The sequence below is a fragment of the Erigeron canadensis genome, chromosome 4 (assembly GCF_010389155.1).
Source record: "Erigeron canadensis isolate Cc75 chromosome 4, C_canadensis_v1, whole genome shotgun sequence".
Lineage (NCBI taxonomy): Eukaryota > Viridiplantae > Streptophyta > Magnoliopsida > Asterales > Asteraceae > Erigeron > Erigeron canadensis.
In genome coordinates this window covers 34,521,833-34,544,191 of record NC_057764.1, presented here as the reverse complement: position 1 = coordinate 34,544,191, position 22,359 = coordinate 34,521,833, and the positions used below count along the sequence as shown (strand labels likewise).

The following is a 22,359-nucleotide window of genomic DNA, read 5'->3' as shown; positions in this document are numbered from 1 at the left end:
TATTTCATGTAAATCTGTAGTTTCAGTGTTTGGATAAGGGATGTTAAACAATTTATATTTTCTATAATGAAATAAAGTACTTGATATGTTTGATTTCATTCAGTATTAAATTGTGTCCTATATTTGCATCTTTAATCCTTGAATATTTCATTTAATATTTTATATATTATTAAATATTCTAAATTGTCCATTATCGATTAATTATATGGAAATATAATTAAACGAAGACAAATGTGAGTGATTGGTTATATTCTTGGAATATGTAATGGATGGATCCCACCAAACTCACATGATATCCATAGCGGATGCATATCGGACTACCCCACTAACGAATTATCACTTTATGGATCATCGTCATTAAGTGAAATTCGTAAATGGTTACTTTTATTGATCATTTGACTTGAGACACAAGTAGGTCAGCATATATGAATCGCACTTACTAAATATAGTTCTAACTCACCTGTATAAGGGGGTACATAAAGGGCTATTTTCAGAAAGCGTCGTGAAATATGATGACTGACACGTGTAGTCAATATAGGATTTGTTCCTTCAATTTGAAAATTGAAGTATGATACCATTTGGCGCCCTCATTAGGACTGATTAAAGATGTTTGCATGGTCGTGCCCAAATAAATCCAGATTGTTCTCGATTATATTTGGTAATCATTAATTAGTTATGAAATGAGAAACATAATCGTTAAATGATGAAATGATCTCGATCCATATTCATATTTAACAAAGGTATCTGAACAAAGGGATAATAAATGCCTTGACCATTTAAACAGTACTTAAATGTTTTCGGGAGCATTGGGGTGTTGCTAGACGCTTACCAATGTTATTACCTTCATTCGTTACGAGCTCAAGTGGGAGCTTTTGGAATATGATCACGTAAAATGAACGTATGTCCGAAAAGTATTTAAGCCTACGGGATCACACCTCAACGTGAATGTTACTATAAATTAATTAATATATTAAATGTAATTTATTGATTAATTTGATCACGAAAATCTAACGGAGGTTCGTTAAAAGAGTTAAAAGTTAACGGTACTTACTTAACGAAGAAGAGTTAGAATTAGGAAACAATTAGGAAACTCCTCTAGATTGTTCTATGAGGGGCCGGTCGAACTAGGGCCTAAAAACCCTACAAGACTTGGTCATTAAGTTTCCTAATCCTATAAATACAAACCTATGCTTTTGGTTTTTCACACAATTAAATCCATAGGGTTTTCTCTTCTCTTTTTTCTCCCCTCTCTCTCGACCAAAATCAAAAACCCCAAGGGTTTTTGATTTTCGGTTTTACATAGCTAGGAAAAAGGTTTTCGGGTTAGCTAGGTTTTCGGGTTTAAGCAAAGGGTTGTTCGTGATCAAGTACTAGCATACATACGTTCCACCGTTGAGTGTGCAATCGTAGAGAGGTTAAGTTAAACCTTATTTTGTCTTCAATCTCTCCATAATAAAGTACAAATTCTATTCCTTGGTTAATTATTTAAACTACATAGATCTTGTCTTCCGTTGCGTGCTTTGTGATTTGTTGTGATAATTAGTTATAAAACCCAACACTTTCTACATACTAGTATTTAATGTATTTATTTTACCATTTTCAATAATATTTGTGGATTGGTAACAATTTACAACTTTCTTATTTCATAAAAGAGAAATGAGTAATCCTCCTAAAAATCATCATAATAGTCCTCCTAATACTTTAATTATTTGACAAGTGTCCTACACTAATTTTCTATCTTAATCTTATTTCTTAATTTTGACGAATGTCACAAACTTATTACTCCGTATTAGAAGTTAGGCCATTTTGTTAGAATGGATAGAATGTAAAAAATTGGTCCTCTCTTAATTTACTGTTGTTTTGTGGTCAATGGTCTCTTCAAAAGAAAATTCCATTAACAAAAATATGCTTGACTTTTATATGGCCAGGTTCAATGTACTACTTAATCAGACTAGTCCCAAACACGCCAGAGAATCAGAAGATAATGCTACTTAGTTGATAAATAATTATTCGTCACACTTTATAGATTCCAACACAATTCACGCCTTAATCAAACTCTAAAAAACCCACCCCACAAAGGCACAAACACACAGAATCTTAAAAAACTCATCGGTCCCTCACTATAATCTCTCCTGAGCCGCCACAACCAAACTTGATCGGAAACATGTCGACGACAACGTTGGAAGGATTCCAAGTACTTGACGAGAAATCATTACGAGAATATCTAAAAAAAACACCATCTTTGTCTTCAAAACTAGGAAATGATGATGACCTCGACAACTTGATGATCAAAGAAGTGGGTGATGGAAATCTTAATTTTGTTTACATTATTATCTCCCCATCCGCTGGTTCTATTGTCGTTAAACAGGTTTTCCATGTTTTCTCCTTAATACTATTTCTTTAAATACAATTGATATATAAGTTGGATAGACTGAAAAAATATTCATTTGTTCACCCTTTTAGTTAGCGTAAACAAATTAAATATTTTGTCACGTTTTCGTATATAGAACTAGAAGTGAGTAGAATGAGAGTCTCACGCTTTTTAGGGTGGACTTTCATAATTATCTTGTAACACCTAATTTTTCCATGCTACCTTTTTAGTTAGTGTGGACAGTGTGGACAAATAGGGTGTTACAAAATAATTACGAAAGTTTACACCTTTTAATTTTACACCCTTTTTAGTGTGTAAAAACTTTAGTTCTATATATTTTTACACTGACAAAATTTTTAACTAGTTCCACCAACTAAAAGCATGGACAAATGCAACATATAGTAGATTTTGGACTGAAGTCTTTTGAAAGTATCTAATCTCAGCTAACTAATATATTCCCATGTTTCTTAAGATTAACTAACATTTGGGTAAATTTGTCATTAACTTACTATACTGTAATAATAGTTGTAATTTTGGTTATACAATGAACTAAATAGTTCACAAAATCATCTTTTTATGATTCATTTGATACAGAAGAAACAACGGTTACTAATTCAACACATACCAAAAAGTATGTTCGTATGTGTTTTATAGCATTTGTAATTATTCTTGTATATTTTGATGTTGAATTTTGTATAGGTGCTGAACTGATTTGATGGTTATTATTACTTTTTATATGTGGTCAGGCAATACCGTATGTTCGTTGTATTGGTGAATCATGGCCAATGACTAAAGAAAGATCTTATTTTGAAGCCACGGCTCTTAAACGTCAACATGGTTTGTCGCCCAAACACGTTCCAGAAGTCTATCACTTTGACAGGGCAATGTCGGTGATCGGTATGCGATATATAGAGCCTCCACATATAATCCTGAGGAAAGGGTTGATCGCTGGAGTCGAGTATCCCTTGTTAGCCGAACATATGGCAGAGTTTATGGCTAACACACTGTTTTACACCTCTCTTCTTTATCTCACAACCACAGAACATAAAAGTGCAGGTTAACCTTCCGTTCTTCTCTTGCTTCTGATTTCATATTAAAACACTGTGACTGCCACATTCTGCATTACAAATAATAGTCTAACCGATATCATGCTCCTTTATGTTTTAAATAATAGTACTAATTAGAATGAGTCTTTTGTTATATTTTCAAGATTGTCTATGTATTCTATTGGGCTCTGGATAGTTCTTTTACCTATATTATTGCATATAACTCATAGGTTTACCTCAATATTGTTCTGTGCAGTGGCTGAGTTTTGTGCAAATGTGGAGATGTGCAGGCTGACCGAGCAAGTTGTGTTTTCAGATCCTTACAAGATTTCTGAGTTTAACCATTGGACTACACCTTATCTTGATACTGATGCTGAGGCAGTTCGAAATGACAAAATACTAAAGCTGGAAGTGGCTGAGCTGAAGTCTAAGTAGAGACTCGATCACCTGTGTTCACTTTTAGTTTTTACCTAATAGTGATGAACTTTAGGAAGCAGTTCTTTATGCAAATCAATGTCTTATGTGCAGGTTCTGTGAGAAAGCACAAGCTTTAATTCATGGCGATCTCCATACTGGTTCAGTCATGGTTACTCGTGAATCAACTCAAGTTATTGATCCAGAATTTGCTTTCTATGGGCCAATGGGGTTTGATGTTGGTGCTTTTATTGGAAACTTGTTTTTGGCATATTTCTCTCAAGATGGACATGCAGATCATGGGAATGATCGAAAAGTATGTCTTGCTCATGTTATTTTTATTACGTTTTTATTATTTAATGATGTACACATTTATAAATGTCAAAGTATCGTGCTTTTAATGAGATATTGGAGTTATTGTGAATGCAGACATATAAAGCATGGATAGTAGACACGATAGTGGACACATGGAATCTTTTTCACAAAAAGTTTACCAATCTTTGGGATATACATAAGGAGGGGCCTGGTGAGGCATACCTTCATGAAATTTATAATGATGTAGAGCTCCGGGAGCTTGTGAAACAGAAATACATGTCTGATCTGTTTCATGATTCCCTCGGATTTGCTGCTGCCAAAATGATAAGGTATCTGAACTTTCTATGTTAATCTCATTATTATGAACAACGCAATGTAAGCATGCCAGTGCACCCTGTCAAAATGTGCTCTTGGGGTCTCACGGACGTCACTTCAACATAACACAATGCTTGCTAGCATCATTTGAAGTATACTTACTTACATAGGTCATCTAGAAGACTAGAACGTTGCTTATCCAATTAATTAGCCTTCCTATGAAAAGCAAATCTGTCTAAGTTTTTATACATGTAGTAAGCTATGCTAACCTTTTTTTAATCTATAAAGTCACTCAGAAATGAGTGAAATGACAAATGTTTATGAACATTTTCCAAGATGGTGATAATTTAGACAAGATTATATTTCATTAATGTCATTTTCATAATGAGGTTTTGAATAGAACCAAGTTATAAGTGTATAAATATTATTCATTGTATCAGGCACACTTTAAAAAACAATTTGTTAACTTTTTACAATTAGTACTTTAGTAACCCTTTCATTTAGTATAAATTATCGCTATTCATTGTATTAGGCACATTTTTAAAAAAAAGTTTGTTCACTTTTTGCAATTAGTACTTTAGTGACCCTTCCATTTAGTATAAATTATTATCGTTATTTACTTGAATTTGGAACATTGTAAGAAAATGTTTCCCTGGAACTTAGTTCTATCATATGTTCTCATTGTAAGTATTTGTATGAAGAGACTATCACCCTCCCTCTCACTCGTAATACTCAACCAGTCTCACTCTCACACCTTTCCCCGTGGGACCCCCTCTTTTCCTAGTCATATATTGCATGCTCACTCTTCTATATACACCCTTGGACTTGATTTTTTTTGTAGCATTATTGCACTATTTTCATTGAATCTATATCTCGAATGCGTCTACTCTGAATTTTACGATTAAAACTATGTTTATATTATTAAATAACTTGGGTAACAATACTAACTTTATTGTATTCATATTGTATATCTTGTTATAATTGGTTAATTATCTATAAGTCAAATATGCCTTTATGAATCTTATCGTCAAAAGTAGTTAATTTATTCGCATGATATATCAATTACATAACCACCAATAAAGGATCAAAGGATTAATACTTTATTCTGATTTTGACAAAAAGGCGGATTGTTGGGGTAGCTCATGTAGAGGATTTAGAATCAATCACTGATCTTGGCAAACGAGCAGATTGTGAACGGCGGGCTCTTGACTTCGCCAAAATGCTTATGAAGAAACGGAGAACTTTCAACAACATTACTGATGTTATCTCTGCGGCTCAGTAACTAAATATGCAATGTGAATGGTTGCAGATATTATGGCTCCAAACAAAAGTTCAAGAATTATGCATCATAGTAGAACAGCAGACTGCACTTGTATTCGTGGCTTGTTTGCTCTGTACTAAATCGTTACCAAATAGGAGCCAGGTACTGGCATTGTAGTCAAAGTGTTCAAGTTTACCTATTTAACGTCTTTATTTCATGGCTGATAAGTGATAATATATGTGTAAGGTGTGACTATTTTTGCTAACCGATTTCAGTTGCATGATAATATGTGAACAATACGTATGTTCTTTGTAGTTGCTTAAATTAGCACAGATGATTATCACATTTGTTTAGGTGGGTTTTTGGCATTGCCAGAAACAACCTCAAAACGGCCTGAAACACAACTGGGTACCCCTTCTAAACCAGCCAGAACCCAGATACAAGCTACAGAGAACCACTACCTCAAACTACAGCCTGAAGCAATTACTGTAAACGCCTAACTTTGGACTACCACTCAAAAACAGCTGGAGCTTTGCAAAAAGCCATGCTTGAAATGACCCTGAAAGCTAAAAAAAAAACCAGAAAAATGTATGAAAAAGAGGAGTTGGGGGGAAATACAAATGGAAGAGAAATTGTTGGTTTAAGCCTTTGAGGGTGTGGGATGGGTGGGTGATGGTTTGGGGGAGGGGGCTCTGTACTGATGGTCAGAGGGGAAACTTGCAGGGTTCCGGGTTTAGCTGCTGCGGAAATGATGGGGTAACCCGGGCCTTATACAACTATGAATATGGAAATTTGAACTTTAGGCATAATGTAAGAAACATTTATGACTATTTGTCATCTGTTGTAAATGCAAAATATCCTTTATTTTTCCTGTAATGACAGCAATGGTAAGTTATACAAGTTTAACAAGGAGTTATGCTGTCTATTTCGAATTTATTTATTAGTGTTCAAATTGATTACAAGCGAATTGTTGGGGTGGCTCATGTAGAGGATTTTGAGTCATTGCTTATTCATTCAAATGAGCAGATTGTAAAAGACAGGCTCTTGACTTTGCCAAGATGCTTATAAAAAAGAAGAAATTTCAATACCATGACTCGTGTTAGCTCTGCTGGTCAATAATACCATACACAATGCGGATGACTTGCCCATATTATAGGCTCATAGCTCTTAATAAAAGTTACAGAAGTGCATATGAATTTTGAATATTTTTCTGTTTGACCATAAAGTCAAACTATACTATTGCATCTGCTTTTTTATGTCCAGGTTTGATATGCAGCCTTGTACTCACTCCACAGCTGATCAACAGTCTTCCCAACCAAGTCAACAAAATATTCAGGATAATAACCATACCGCATCTTCTTATTAAGTTCAGCCACAAACCCGTATCTGAGACCTTCACAATAGTCAAGAAACCTAGCCGTTACATCATACCCAGCATCCCATTTGTCGCCTTGCCCTGCCTGAACCCAATGACTAGGTATGTACCCAGCCTTTAGCCTCACATAATCAGCAATGCCTTCAATCAATCCTGAAGGGGTCATTCCATTCCCGGACCACTGCCACACATGTGTCATTTCATGAAAAATCACACCACTAAATTCCCTTTTAAGATCACCCTGGTAATCTGCAATATACTTTGTGCTGAAGTGGATTTCGTTATCTTCACAATACGCAACACCATCCATGTCATCCATGAATAAGTTGACAAGTGTCACGTTAGCCCTCTCAGCCTTGTCTCTTTGTTGGAAAGTCTTCCATATGAATAAAGTCGATGACTTTAAGGCGTGTTTAGTGTACTTGAACCCAATTTGGTTCTCATACCTTATCCCACCCAAGGTTTCTGGAGCTGTGTTGGTGATGTTGTATGTCACTGCTGCAAAGGTTCCTGGTAACACTGCTAGGGCTATCACGATCGATATAGATATTATCACGTGTTTAAACATTGTGTTAGAGGTACAATTATTGCATCTTCTGGTGCTTGTTTATATATACTGATGATACGGACTATAATATTGCTAGAACTCATATGGTTATATTGTTTCTTACAAATCAGCAAAAATATTTTTGTACATATATGAGTATGTGTATCAATAGTTCCACATAGAATGTGACAGAAACAGGCTGATTGTTTATGGTTTTAGCCGGCTACCCAATGGGTTATTTCTTAGAAATCCACTTGGTTAAACAATCCTTCTCTTCACTTTAAGGCAAACATGTAAATAAGTAACACCCAATAAAATAAAGTAGAAAGACTACTTCTAGATTTTTAACTAAGATGAAATAGACACCCAACATTAAGTTGATTATTTTACATGTCAACTAAAATGAAATAGACACTCAACATTAAGTTGATTATTTTACATGTCATTAGCTTATGGTTAAGTTAATTTTTAGACATATAAATTAAGTTGTAAAAAAAAATATGTAACTAAATGGGAAAATGATTTATGATGTTAACATCATCTTTGTTGGATGATGTTGCTCTCACAAATTCACTTAAATCATTTTCTACACATGTCAAAAAGCCCCCCATGATTTTAATGGTTTGTGAGAGCAACATCATCCAACCAAAATAATGTTAACATCATCCAAGTTATCCCCTAAATACCTATGATACGCCGCCTTCCAAGTTAGGGATGGGCGTGGGACTGGTACCGTCCCGTACCGGTCCCGGTACCGATGGTACCGATCCCAAAATGAGCCAAAAATAGGTACCGACCAAGTCCCATATGAATCGGTACGGGACTGGTCCCGAGTCGGGACGGGACCGGGATTTCGGTACCAAATCCCGAGTAGTACCAAATATTTACAACCTTTTGGATATGTATCTGGTTAAATGAATATCTCCATCCTTTTCTTCTGTTAGTTGGAAACTTGATATTTATGAATTCATATTAACTTAACCACTAGTACGTATACCAGGTTTCATAAGTAAATATATGTGAATGTGATCATTCCAAAAGTTTAATTTACATGCCAACTCTTTGACTTTGGACAAGTTAGGATTGATTGGTTCGACCATGGAGCCTTTCGTGCTTTCTGATTTTATTAGTCAACACTCATCACAATGCTTAGAAAGATATAGATTCTTAGGGGCAAGGGTGTAGTCGGCTAAAACCATCGGCAAAAACCATCGGCAAAATCGGCAAATCGGCAAAACTATAGCACGTGAATCGGCAAGTTTCGACAAGCAAAATCGGCAAGTTTTGGCAAGCAAGATCGGCTAGTTTTGGCCGATCCATATGAACGTTAGGAGCGTTATCGGCAAGTTTTTTTTTTGTCTTTTTCCTTTAATACAAATAAAAGGGAGAATTGGCAAATCGGCACAATAATCGACACTATAGCATCACATTTGGCAAGTTTTTGGATAAAATTGGCTTTTTTTTAATCGGACACGTGGCGGCTTGTGATTGGCTAATTTCTTGCCAAAACTTGCCAATTAGTCACAAGTGTGTCACTACACCCTTACCCCTTATAACAACTATTTATGATTTGTACGTGGATGTGTTTTTATCAGCTCGTACACTAACCATATAGATCATATATATAAACATATACATATAAAATGAACATTCCTTACATGTCGGGACCAAATGGGACCAAACGGGATTTCTCGGGATTTTCCGGTCCCGATACCGATTAATACCGATCCCGCAAACTCAAAATAATGAGTACCTGTACCGATCCCCAGTGGGACTTGGTACCACTTCCCGGTACCGAGATCGAGACGGTACCGGTACGGCGGTACGGGACCGGGATTTGGGAATTTTTCTTCAACCCTATTCCAAGTTACCATAGCTGCTTGTTATATTAAGGCAACAACTTAAATAAAAGATTAAAACTCATTTAACAAGGTGTCGTCATGAAGCAACAACTGAAATTTCATTATTCAATTTAATTATTGTTGATATTAAAATAGTATTAGTTAATTAAACCTTTTTACCGTTCTATGAAACATGATATAACTACTTCAAATTTGTTCAAAATTAACCTCTTTTTCTCAACAATAATTATCTCTTATATTTTTAAACCTTCTCGTGTATAAATAGTGATAAAGGAGAAAAACCCAATTCATTAGCAATCCTTGAAACTATTTGCGGGTTAGTGGTGTGTATTTTCTTGTATTTGCAGCTAGTTTTTTTATGCACTCTAGGTGTTTGATAATATGCCTAGCTGAAGACTCTGCATGCATCATGTATATAATATTTTTGTTAACAAGTGAATAACAGCTTACTTTGCTTCCATGCTACTTGTCTTTAGTACTAGTTTAGTTTATTGTTGCATGATATCAAAGTATCAATTACGTGTTTTAGATAATCTGTTGTAGATAATTAGTTTATGTGACCATTGTGTGAATTGGTGTTACATTGGGACCTTTTAGCAAAGATGCTTGCATTTTTTTTTTAACACTTTGTATGGCGTAGTTTGATACTACAGTGCTGTTACTTATTCCATAATAAGTCCTAGCAATTTTGTTGAATGATGTAAGTCATAAGCTTACATTTCATTAGGTTTTTGAATTTGTGTAATCTTAGCTTTAGAATTTATTTACGGCTGCTTTGGAACTTTTTTCACATATCTACAAGTATCTTTAGATATCAAGAAGCATGATGATGTGAATTCTTCGTACGTAACAAATAAATTGACCTGTATATAGTTTGCTCATTGCTGTAAGTTTTTGACCTTTTATCCTCATACCTGTTTACTCTGTTTTCAGTCTCTTTAAAAATGGCTTCTTGCGAGGACGGAAATACACCAGAAATTGTTGCGTTTATGAAGCTGGCGTTAGAACAGGTATTCATTTGCCCTTGAAGTTCATGGATACTGTTAAGAGTCTTTAGTGAATACAAATTAGTTATGGCATGAAGGAAGTATATAGTTTTAGACTCACATTTATATTGCATAATGAGAAAGTACTTAAATAAGTGAATGACCAAAAATCTGTTTTGACAGGCACAAATTGCATTTGACAGCCTTGAAGTGCCTGTCGGGTATGTTACTATCCGATCAAGTTTGAGGGTGTTCAAGAAACATGTGTTACATATAATCTCTCAATTATACTTTCCCTATACGGATGCAAATGAGTACACAATCATGTGACTAATATACCAATGAAATACTTTTCTCCTGGAACAGTTGTGTTATTGTTATGGATGGGAAGGTGATATCAAGTGGAAGAAATCGGACTAATGAAACCAGAAATGTATGTTCTTCTCCATTTCCTTTTTCCTTTTGCATGTTTTTGACCTAGAGGTGGCATATCCGCCAAATTTACTTATGAATAGGTTGATTTAGGCTAAGTTTTATCATTAACAAGTCAAACACTTGAACCTCAAATTTAGTTGGATAGGAAATGGAACAGATGAGAAAAACAGTCCAATAGGGCCAAACAATAGATTGAGCAGTCAAATGTCGCCCTAACTGTATGTTTAGTTCACAAAGCCCTCACACATGATTTCATTCAAAAATCATATCCATATTGTAACTATGTAGTTTTTATAATCTTAATTCACTAATATTATTCAAGATATTTTATTTTTGGCAAAAAGTGTTTTGGGTCAACATAGGCCGACCCACGCTAACAATTACATGCTTTTACCTGTTTACTGAGTCTGTACGACTTGCCCATATTGCCGCCTCTAATTTACGTATCTTTATGTTAACACTATGAAATTGGTCTCTAAAATTTTCAGGCATCAAGGCATGCTGAAATGGAAGCGATCGATGTTCTTCTTGAGGAGTGGAAGGAAAAGAAACGTACAAAGGCTGAAGTTGCTAATATGTTCTCAAGATGCTATCTTTATGTTACATGTGAACCATGTATAATGTGTGCTGCTGCCTTGTCATTTCTTGGTACTCTATCTAAACGCACATACGTTAACAAAAATCTTATAGTAATTTCATATGTAATATACCCATGATCATTGCATCTTATTCATGACATTTGACTTTAGGTATTAAAGAGGTCTACTATGGATGTTCCAACGATAAATTTGGAGGTTGTGGATCAATATTATCCTTGCATACAAATGCATATGGGATATCTAAGAGGTGAACATCCAACACCACTATCCCTTCCACTTTCTTTAGTTTTCTCAAAATTAATTACTAATTTTAATTTTAATTTTGTTCGTTTTTGTAGTTTTTTTTTTTTATTATTATTTCTTACTACCAGAATCATCATGTTTTATTAATATTTTTATCATGATAGTAGTGAAGATGTGAGCAAGAGTTACAAATGCACCGGCGGGATAATGGCTGAAGAAGCTATTTCTCTCTTCAGAAACTTCTATGAGCTTGGAAACCCTAAGGGTATGTCTTTCTAATCAATATGGAACCCTATAGTTAGTTAGAAGTATGAGTTCAGCCACAATTGAAGCAAGAAAGTAGTAGAAAATGCACTAATAATGCCATCTTGATGAGTTGGTAATCAAGATATCAAAGTTTAAGCACCCTACAATGCTGATCAAACTACAAATTGAAATGCTTATTCTATTGCAAATGCTGTTTTTATAATTTATGGTTCTGTTTTTATCTCTGGTTCTGTTGGCTCTGCTGATATACACATACACTTAAAGATAAAAAAATTAGTCATATTATCTCAAATTTCACAAGTACTTCCATGTCAAACAAAGTAATATTTTGCAAAATAATTGAAGGTCAGAAACAAACATCTGTTGTTAACTGTGAAACTTAATTAGACTAAAAGTTAGTCTCATCATTTCAAATCACTTAGGTACTTTTATCTTTCTAACTCTATCATTTATACAAGTATTATGTCCTCATTTTGTAATGGCAGAGCTCTTGTTTAATAAAGTTCTAGCATCAGCAATATCTCATCATGATGAATCTGGTTTGCAGCAGCACTTGTTGCATACTGTAAATTGTGAAATTAAGTTGTCCATCAATAAGTAGCCGTAGTTTCTTTATTATTGATTTTTTGTTTTTTGTTACAGCCCCAAAACCTCACAGACAGCCACTTCAACATAATGCTTAAAGATGTTTGGCGTGTTACAGGTTTATGAATAGGCATGCTTCTTGCATCTTCTCCTTCTGATTAGCATGGATAACCACATGCTCAATTACAGTTTTAAATTTAAAAGAAAACTATTTTAATATGGTATTGACAATTTTACATGGTGTAACAATATATCTGTTTTGTGTTTCTAGGACTATCATATGAAAATTGAACTGTCTGTCTCTCTTAATAGTGCTTAATGAAGCATAACCAAATCGTTTGGAAAGTTCACTGCAAAAAGTAGAGAAAAACGTCATTCTTAATTGTCTTAACTGTATGTTTCTGGTTTAAATTAGAACTCGACTGATGCCTAAAGGGTAAAATTTCATGAGTCTAAGTTTCTTCATTGCTTTGCATCAATATAATGAAGTCACATTTGATGTCTTATTTTACCTACTAATCTAAGAGATTGAATATTAAAAACAATTATTTAGTATGTCCATTGTATTAGTAGTTCGGTCAAATTTATTTAAAAGGAATAAGATATCCTTTTAAAAATTAGCCTAATAATTTTTCTACAAACTAGACTGAATGACAAGTGTAATCTAGGGTTTTTCCATTATTAATTCTCTTGGGAGCATGTTTTATACCTTTAATAAAACCAAGGTAGGTGATTGATTCATCGCACCAAAATTGACCATTTGATCAACTCTCAGCTTTTGACTTTAAAGGATAATTGTAGATATTATAAGTTTTTATTTTTCAATTTCATAAAACAATCACACTATTAAAATAACTATATTATTTTTCTCTTGTATAAATAACTGCAGTATTCATTGACGTCACCACCTCCAACTCCAATACCACCACTACAACCCTTCACTATTATTACCATCCCGTCGCATTATACACTCACTAAAGTAACATGATAAGTATTTTTAAATGATAAGAATAAAAAAGTAGGAAGTTTTTAATGTTACATCAGTAAACTTGATAATCTATTAAATTATTTAAATTATTGACTAAAACTTTGATGACTTGTGTTTTTAATTTCATTTTTAATTATAATGAAATACAATGCCGTAAAAACCATTATATATATCATCGAAAAAACAGAAAATATACGAAAACTTTTATTTCTTGTGACGGGATTAGTTATTGAAAGGTCACCTTGTGAGATTAATATAACTCCAATAATGCACATTTTTTAATGAGGTCGCTTTTCCTATTCAAAATTTAATATAAAACCAACTTTTAGATAGTTGCATTTTTTCAAATCGACGATAGATAAAGTACAAATTTTCTAAATATATACTCCAACTACTTAAATATTGTGGTCAAGTTATAATGGCTGACTTATACAGTATTTTCTATTGGATTATATTAGTAATAGCTTTTAGGGCTATTAACAATAATGATAATCTATTAGATAATAATTCATTTGACATGGAAAAAGCAGCATGAAAAAGCACAAGGATTCCGCATCACTGATTCGTCATATCACATGTTTCTCATATAATTTATTGATTTAAGTCTATATCAAAGTTTTAAAGAAGATAAAAGTTTAATAGTAAACTTTAAGTTTTGAACAATACGAACAAACAACATGAAACAAAACCACATGTGACAAAAAAAAATAAAAAATTGGTTGCAACTTAAGCTGGTTGTGGTACAAAATTTGGTATCTTTTATTCCTTTTTATTATTTTTTAGAACCAGTACAAAAGTCATAGATGTAAAATTGTCTAAAGAGTTAGGCTATAGTTAACGCACAGCAAATCTTTGTAATAGTATGAATTTCTCTTAAAATTAAGTGAGCTAGGCAAAGAAAAAAAAATAATTATTGATGGGAAGAGAGGCTGGACTGGGAGTCTGAGAGGGGTATGGCTTAATTTACTCAAAATCATGAGCGCATGGCGCATACACAATATGACTATCAATGCATTTTTGCCGCATACACAACACGACTATCAAAGAAATTTTGTTAAAAAAAAGTTTGATAGTATTTTCTTTCAATTCGAAGGATTTCTATGATGAACATGAACACACTGGTACTTAAAAAGAAAACATAAACCCAATAAATTGGTTCCTATGGAGCATTATCATACTATAGTGTTTGGATGGATTCTGATTAAACATGAATCTAAATTCTTTATCATGTCCTTGAATGCCTACCCTTTTTTTTTTTTTTTTATAAACATGGTCAAAACTCATAATCCCATCCCAAATTAAGCTTCAAAACCATAAACCCATATAATAAATTACTGGATTCAAATAAGATTTGACTAAAGCCTTGTAAACAAACTTCACTAGACCTCATAGGACATAAGGTTTTATGCTTAACTAAAAAAAACGCATATAATCCACAACCATGATGGTTTTCCATTCCAAAGTTCGTTTTTTTTTAAATCAATATAACAAACCGAACAAACACGAACATGGATTTGATTAGTCTGTTAACAATTACAAAAAGAAAAAGAAACCGAACCGAACCAAACCATAAACGAAACAACTTAATTGGTTCTGTTATTTTGTTTTTTTACAAATTAAAGACACATATGTAGAATTCTTGGGCAGTCTTTATTCCTCGAACGATCATTCAAACTTTGCCATCAACGAGAACCATGTCTTGTGTCATCTCGTTCATGGGCTTAGCGGGCTGGACCTGGACCAAGTCCATGCTCATGACATTAGCCGTGTGCTCGAGCAAATCAATCTCGGACTCTAGACTTCCCCATTCAATTTCAAGGTCTTGTATGTTTGCCGCACCCACACGCTTTGCTTCCAAGATTTGTTGCTTCTTGTCGGCAAGCTCGGCTTTTCTTACTTGGATGGTTGCAAGGATCACGGGAAGCTTTGAGATGAACGAAGACTGTCTATGCTCCATTGGTTCTAAAATTGGTGGGTTTTGGTGACTAGCTTATAAGGCCCCTTATATTTATAATATGCTTATAGGAATAGGTATTAGGAATTCTAGTTGAACTTGCCTAAGACCCCCACCTTGTTATTTTCACCCACTTCTTGTCTTTTTCTAAAGTATTTTGCTAACGACATATATGAAAAACTATAAACATTAATTAACCTCAAACTTTCCTTTTCTTTCTAAATAAAAAATTCTAATCAATAGCAAGTGATACTAATGCTAGAAAAGAAATAGCAAGTGATATTGAATCAACTTGATGTATTTTTTGGTGTATTTGAGTTCAATTATATGTAGTGATGACTTTTTAACTAAATTATACGATTTCATCTTTTTATAAAAGGGCGGATCTTATTAAGAACCCACGACGATCCCTGTCTCCTCTGTTTTTCCACTTTGTAATACAAATGATTATTCATATCGTCCATTCTGAACACTGTTATTATTAAACCTCTTATTAATAGTAACATTTTTTTTATCAAAAATTTTCCATATGTTTACCTTTTCCATAAAAGTCATTAGGGAGAGGAGTGTGTAGAGGGATGGGGAGTGAGATGTAAAGGAGATGGGGAGATGGGAGGGGGATTGGCCGCCACTTAAGGGAGTGATTGTTGTCACTAAAAAAGGTTAGAAGTGATGGTTGACACTAAAAAAGATTGGAAGTGATAGTTGCCACTAAAAAAAATTGGAAAAATGTTGAAAGGTTGAAATGAGGTTGAGTAATTTAATTGAATAAATAAATAGAGATAGATCACTCCCTTCCCTTTATTGATTTTTGCGAACCTAGCTAGAAAAAGGAAACACTTCAAATTAAAATAAGAAATAATAAATGTATAATATGAAGGCCAACTAATGATGTTGTTTTAATTTCTTTTCCCAAAATACATTAATCAAAATCCACAATGACGGAAGTTACTAGTTTCAACTTAAAATTATTAAATGAATACACTTACTTATGCTATCTAGCAATTGATGATTGAAAATATTTCAATTCATATGTAGTGATAAAAGTCATAATGATATCATGTTAAGATCATTATAAACATGAAAAGTAAGAGTTAGTTTAATGAATTTTGATTAGAAGTGATAGTGATGTATGCTTTTAACAGGGATTTCTTTAATCTTCAAATAAAAATGATGTGAAAACATTTTCTAAAGTTTACTTGGAGTAGTGGTAATTCTTCTATGAATATTACAATATAGGACTCATATTAAATTTTGGTTGACCATGAGTTACATAAACAAATGCAAAAGACACTCAATTGATATCTTAAAGGATCGACAAGAAAGGTTAAGAAGAAAGTCACTTTAAAAAAAGAGAGGCTAAAATAAAATACACCAACTATCAAATTATGATAAATAGCTTGTAATGAATTAGGCCTTCGAAATATGATAAACGCCTAATCCGTACTACTTTAAGATATAAAAACGAACATGTTTTGTGAATGTTAATAGACGATTAGGGCGTTTTTATGTTTGTTTAAGTGTTTCAGGTCTTTGGTGACAAATTGAAGTTAAACGGATCATAAACAAGTCAAGCAAAGTCAAGAATCAAGTCAAGAAGTGTCAAGGCAAAAATCTGGAAAACTGCCATTTCTGGAGGGCAGTCTCAAACGGCCAGGAGGCAGTCTGGGACGGCCATAGCTGCACTAAAAATCCGAAAATTAGGGATTTAATTACTTTTCAGTTTATAATTCCTTCAAACACGAATTAGGAGGTTACCACTTCATATTTTCTCATCCCTGGGTAGTTTCCTAACACACACAACACCCCAATTTCATCATCACATCATATTTTCATGGAGATCAAAACCTTAATTGAAGAATCATTGATGAAGATAATAGGCTAGGTTTTCTTTGATCATTCTCATGTGAACAATTATGTAAGACTTTTATATTCAACCTTTCTCATATTCATGTTGGATTAGATGTTTAATTCTTAATTGTGTTTTGCATCTAATGTTGTTTGGATTTGAATGAATAATTACATGTTTATGACTTTGAATGAATTTCATCCATCTTTTGGTTCCAAATTATTGTTAATCATGGATTATTGAAAGAATCTCTCATGAACTTGTAATTCTATTTTAATGAATTGAAAATCTAGTTGTGTCAATTCCTCGGTTTTTCATTATCGTGAATCATCACAACCGATTACTTTAGTTCTTAAGTTCATTCAATCCAAACATTATAACGAATCATGTCTATGTGGTTTCCAATGAATATAGGTTAGGTTACATAAAAGAAAGCATAATTTGAAGCATGAGAATGATCCCGTTTATTTAATTGAAGTATTTTGTTAAGTTTATGCTCAATTTTAGTTTTAATCAAACAAATCAATCAATCAAATCGTTTTAAGTTTATGTCTAGTTCAATTAACTCTTGTAATTTGTTTAGCACTTTCCCTTGATTCCCTGTGGATACCATACTCTACTTACCCGTACTAATTATTGGTATTTAGTTTTAATTTTGATCGGTTTAACGACATCGATCAAATTTTGGCGCCGTTGTCGGGGAATCAGTGTGCAAAGTGTTAAGTTGCTTTCAATTTGTTAAAATTTTCAGAAAATACAAAAAGAATTAGTTTAGTTTTGTTAGTAGTTTGTTTATTTTCTTTGCATTTTTGTATTTCCGAATTACGCTAGGTGTGTTATTTGTGTAGGTTACAGGTTGTTTATGCATACGAGGTATTCAAAGAAGAAATCACCTTTGTTGTTTGATTCGGAAATTGAGAAAACAGCTAGGAGAAACCGAGTACTTCACCGTGCAAACATGAGTAATCCCGGAAATATACCGCCAATTATTCAACCAACCGGAACCCAACAAGAACCTAACCTTGAACAAAATGTCCAACCCCAAAACCAACCTCAACAACAACATCCACCCCATTCCGTGAGAAGCGGATTCACAACTCCTCACCGAACTGGAACACTAACCTTTGTTGGAGAAGGATCACGGTATACGGAATCGGTGTATGAAAGGGTTGATAATTGGAATGATGGGAGGTTTGATAATCATGATGATGGATATGATTGGAATGATGGAGATGATTATGGGCAACCACAAAACATTCAATATCCTCAATTTAACCAACCTCAATACTTCAACCAAAGAATTCCTCAAGGACCACCACCACGTCACTACCGTCGTGGAGTTCCACCCATTAACCAACCACACAACCGTGTCATTCCTAATATGAACTATCAACCTCCACCACAAGGAGTTGATAGTCATTTCCGACCCGCCATAGCCGTTGTTAAGGGGTAGAGCTTTTGAAGTTAGACCTCAATGTTTGAGTATTTTACCAAGTTTCTATGGTAAAGCAACGGAGGAGCCTTATTTGCATTTGTCGGAGTTTGAGGCTATTTGTGGTACCATTGGAGGTCAAGGATTTTCTCCGGATGAAGTTAAACTAGTCTTATTTCAGTTCACTTTGAAGGATAAAGCAAAACAATAGTTTTTATCATTGCCATCGGGTAGTATCTTTACATGGGCTGAAATGCAACAACAATTCTTGGATGAGTATTACACCACGCAAAAGACTAGTGATGCAAGAACTTCAATAAGAACTTTTCAGCAACAATCGGGTGAAACTTTTCATGAAGCTTTCAAGAGATTTAATGAGTTGTTGAGAACTTGTCCACATCATGGAATTGCTAAATGGGAGTTGATCATGGCTTTCTATGATGGTTTACTACCGGAAGAGAAAAGAGATGTGAATTCAATTAGTAATGGAACTTTCTTGACTAATCCCGAAGATGTTGATTGAGAATTCTTAGAGAAAATGAGCGTGAACTCGAAAAGACAAGCTCAATCAAATAGGAGAGCAAGACATCCAATAGCTTCTTCATTATCTACAAGTGATCAAGCCACCAAAGATCGACTTGAAGCTTTGGAACGGAAATTTGCTAAGTTGGGGAAAGTTGAAAGTCAAGGTGTTGCTCATGTTTCTCAAGAATATCCAATTTGTGAAAGTTGTGATAAACTTGGACATACGACTTTGCAATGTCCATTGATCCCGGAACAAGTTGAAGAAGTTAATCAAGTGTATGGAGAAAAGAGACCATTTGACATGAACTCCAACACTTATCATCCGGGAATGAGAAACCATCCAAACCTTCGGTATGGAAATTCGTCAAATCAACTCAATCCGAATTTTCAAGGAAATAACCAAACCGGAGGAGCACCATTTCAACCATTCCAAGGCCGAAATTACAACCAAGGGAATTACCAAGGTGGCCAAAATCAGGGAGGATTCAATAAAGGCTATCCAAGGAACTATCAACAAGGTAATAACCAAGGTGGACCTTTGGGAAGCAATGAAATATCAACCAGGGAGATTATGGAGTATTTGAAAGAGATGGATAGGAAGAATGAGATTCGGGACAAGACGGTTGAGAGTTTGCAAAAGCAAGTAGGTCAATTGGCGGAAGAGGTGTCCGAATCGAGGAAGAATCCGGGAAAGCTACCAAGTGACACGAAGATCAATCCACAACATCAAAGTGGCGGTCCGAAGAATGTCAAGAATGTGGAGATAAACAATGTAAGTACTCTTCGTAGTGGTAGGATTTCTAGTGACTTTGCAATTGGGGCTGTTTTGGGACAACGGGTGGACAAGAAACCCGTTGTGATTTATTATGCAAGCAAAACTTTATCGGATGCCCAATTGAATTACACAACCACCGAAAAAGAATTGCTTGCAGTTGTTTATGCACTTGACAAGTTTCGTTCTTATATTTGTAGTAGCAAGGTCATTGTGTACACAGATCATAGCGAGAACGTGGGTGTTGCATTTGATGGAGAAGAAAGATGTTAAACCAAGGCTAATTAGATGGGTGTTGCTACTACAAGAGTTTGACTTGGAGATTCGAGACAAGAAAGGAAGTGAGAACGTGGTGGCGGACCACTTGTCAAGGATTCAATCAATGGATGATGGATCAACCAAGGAGTTCAATGAAACGTTTCCGGATGAACATTTACTAACCGTTTCTGTTGTCCCTTGGTATGCAAATTTTGTGAATTTCTTGTCTGCAGGTAAGATACCGGAACATTGGCCTAAAAGAAAGAAGCAACAATTCTTGGCACAAGCAAAGCAATATATTTGGGATGAGCCAGATTTGTTCAAAGTTGGCCCGGATTAATTGGTGAGAAGATGTGTTCCGGAAGAAGAAATTCAAGAGGTTTTGACTCATGCACACTCATTTGCATGTGGAGGTCATTTCAGCGGCCAAAAGACAGGTTATAAGGTTCTTATGTGTGGTTTGTTTTGGCCTAGTATCTTTAAAGATGCCGCTGAATTTGTTAAAAAGTGTGTTAGGTGTCAACAACTAGGTAGTATAACCAAGAGGAACGAAATGCCATGCAACCAATTTTAGTTGTAAATATTTTTGATGTTTGGGGCATTGATTTCATGGGTCCCTTCCCTAATTCCTTTGGTAATTACTACATTTTAGTGGCCGTAGATTATGTTTCCAAATGGGTAGAAGCCATTGCCACTAAAACCAATGATCATACCGTTGTTTGCAAGTTTGTTCAAAGTAACATTTTCTCAAGATTTGGAATTCCTCGTGTGATCATAAGTGATGGGGGATCTCATTTTAAAAAATTTCAATTTGGCAAACTCCTCAAACGGTATGGCGTAAACCACCGAATTGCTACTCCTTACCACCCACAAACGAGTGGTCAAGTTGAGGTTTCCAATAGGCAAATTAAAGAAATTTTGCAAAAGACGGTTAGGCCCGATAGAAAAGATTGGTCTACCAAACTCAATGATACTTTATGGGCCTACCATACCGCTTTCAAAACGCCTATTGGAACCACACCATATCGGTTGGTTTATGGGAAGGGTTGTCACCTTCCAATTGAGCTTGCACATAGAGCTTTATGGGCCGTTAAGGCCGTTAACATGGATTTTGAGAGTGCAGGTAAGGAAAGAAAGTTACAATTATGTGAATTGGAAGAATTGAGGAATGAAGCATATGAATGCGCATCAACATACAAAGACAAGATGAAAGCAGTTCATGATGCCAAGTTGAAGAAGAAGGTGTTCGAAGTTGGCCAAAAAGTTTGGCTTTACAATTCAAGACTTAAATTCTTTCCGGGAAAACTCAAGAGCAAATGGATGGGTCCGTATGTGATTACAAGAGTTGGAAAGTTTGGTAAAGTTGAAATTGAAGACCCGAAAGATGGGGTAAAGAAAATGGTCAACGGACATCGTTTGAAGCCGTATCTGGATGCAACCGACATCAATGGAGCGACAAATGAAATGGTGAACTTCATCTCAAGTCCACCATCATATGAGGTTGCTTAAATCGTTTAAGGTAATGTCGGGCTGAGGACAATAAACTTAGCGCTAAACGGGAGGCAACCCGTTGTTTGTTTGTTTGTTTCTAGCTTCAAGTGCGGTATGTTTTCGCTTTCGTACATTCTTATTTAGTTTTTAATGTTTTATCGCATAGTTACACAAGTTGGATAATTTTCGGTACTCATACTTGAGTTAAGTTGGGGAAGGTCGGTTGGGTGAGAAATGAGAACGTTTTGCAATTTTTTCGAGCGAATTAACTTATCTTTAATTTATGTGTAAGTTGGGGACAACGTACGATTAAGTTGGGGAAAGGAGTTCAATTTTAAATAATTGCAATTGTTTTTAAATAAAGTTTCGAAGTGTTTTTAAATAAGTTTCAAGTTTCGAAGTTTAAATATGAATTGTGACTTGTTTTTAACATTTTAAATAAACTTTATTTTAATAAATTTTAAGTTGA

The 22,359-nt window shown here is 34.6% G+C and overlaps 3 protein-coding genes across 6 annotated transcripts; 2 read left to right on the top strand and 1 right to left on the bottom strand.

The window, feature by feature from the left end:
- Positions 1–1,993: 1,993 nt before the first annotated feature.
- Positions 1,994–6,008, top strand: LOC122596618 (methylthioribose kinase). The gene is made up of 6 exons (XM_043769230.1): positions 1,994–2,368; positions 3,118–3,427; positions 3,674–3,848; positions 3,946–4,147; positions 4,261–4,475; positions 5,584–6,008. The coding sequence occupies exons 1-6, from the start codon at positions 2,165–2,167 to the stop codon at positions 5,741–5,743; spliced, it is 1,266 nt and encodes a 421-aa protein (XP_043625165.1). The 5' UTR covers positions 1,994–2,164; the 3' UTR covers positions 5,744–6,008.
- Positions 6,009–6,975: 967 nt separating this feature from the next.
- LOC122597466 lies at positions 6,976–7,665 on the bottom strand. The gene has a single exon (XM_043770055.1). It carries the CDS (start codon positions 7,663–7,665, stop codon positions 6,976–6,978), a length of 690 nt encoding a protein of 229 aa, XP_043625990.1.
- A 1,844-nt stretch (positions 7,666–9,509) lies between these two features.
- Positions 9,510–12,887, top strand: LOC122597854 (tRNA-specific adenosine deaminase TAD2-like). 4 transcript variants are annotated; one of them, XM_043770430.1, is made up of 8 exons: positions 9,510–9,576; positions 10,440–10,516; positions 10,676–10,713; positions 10,859–10,925; positions 11,416–11,575; positions 11,677–11,773; positions 11,934–12,034; positions 12,679–12,887. In XM_043770430.1, the coding sequence occupies exons 2-8, from the start codon at positions 10,451–10,453 to the stop codon at positions 12,717–12,719; spliced, it is 570 nt and encodes a 189-aa protein (XP_043626365.1). In that variant the 5' UTR covers positions 9,510–9,576; positions 10,440–10,450; the 3' UTR covers positions 12,720–12,887. The 4 variants fall into 4 exon arrangements, with proteins under 4 accessions (XP_043626365.1, XP_043626367.1, XP_043626364.1 ...); XM_043770432.1 differs by lacking the exon at positions 9,510–9,576 and adding an exon at positions 9,583–9,822 and having other exon boundaries at positions 11,937–12,034; XM_043770429.1 differs by lacking the exon at positions 9,510–9,576 and adding an exon at positions 9,583–9,822.
- The last annotated feature ends 9,472 nt before the right edge of the window (positions 12,888–22,359 follow it).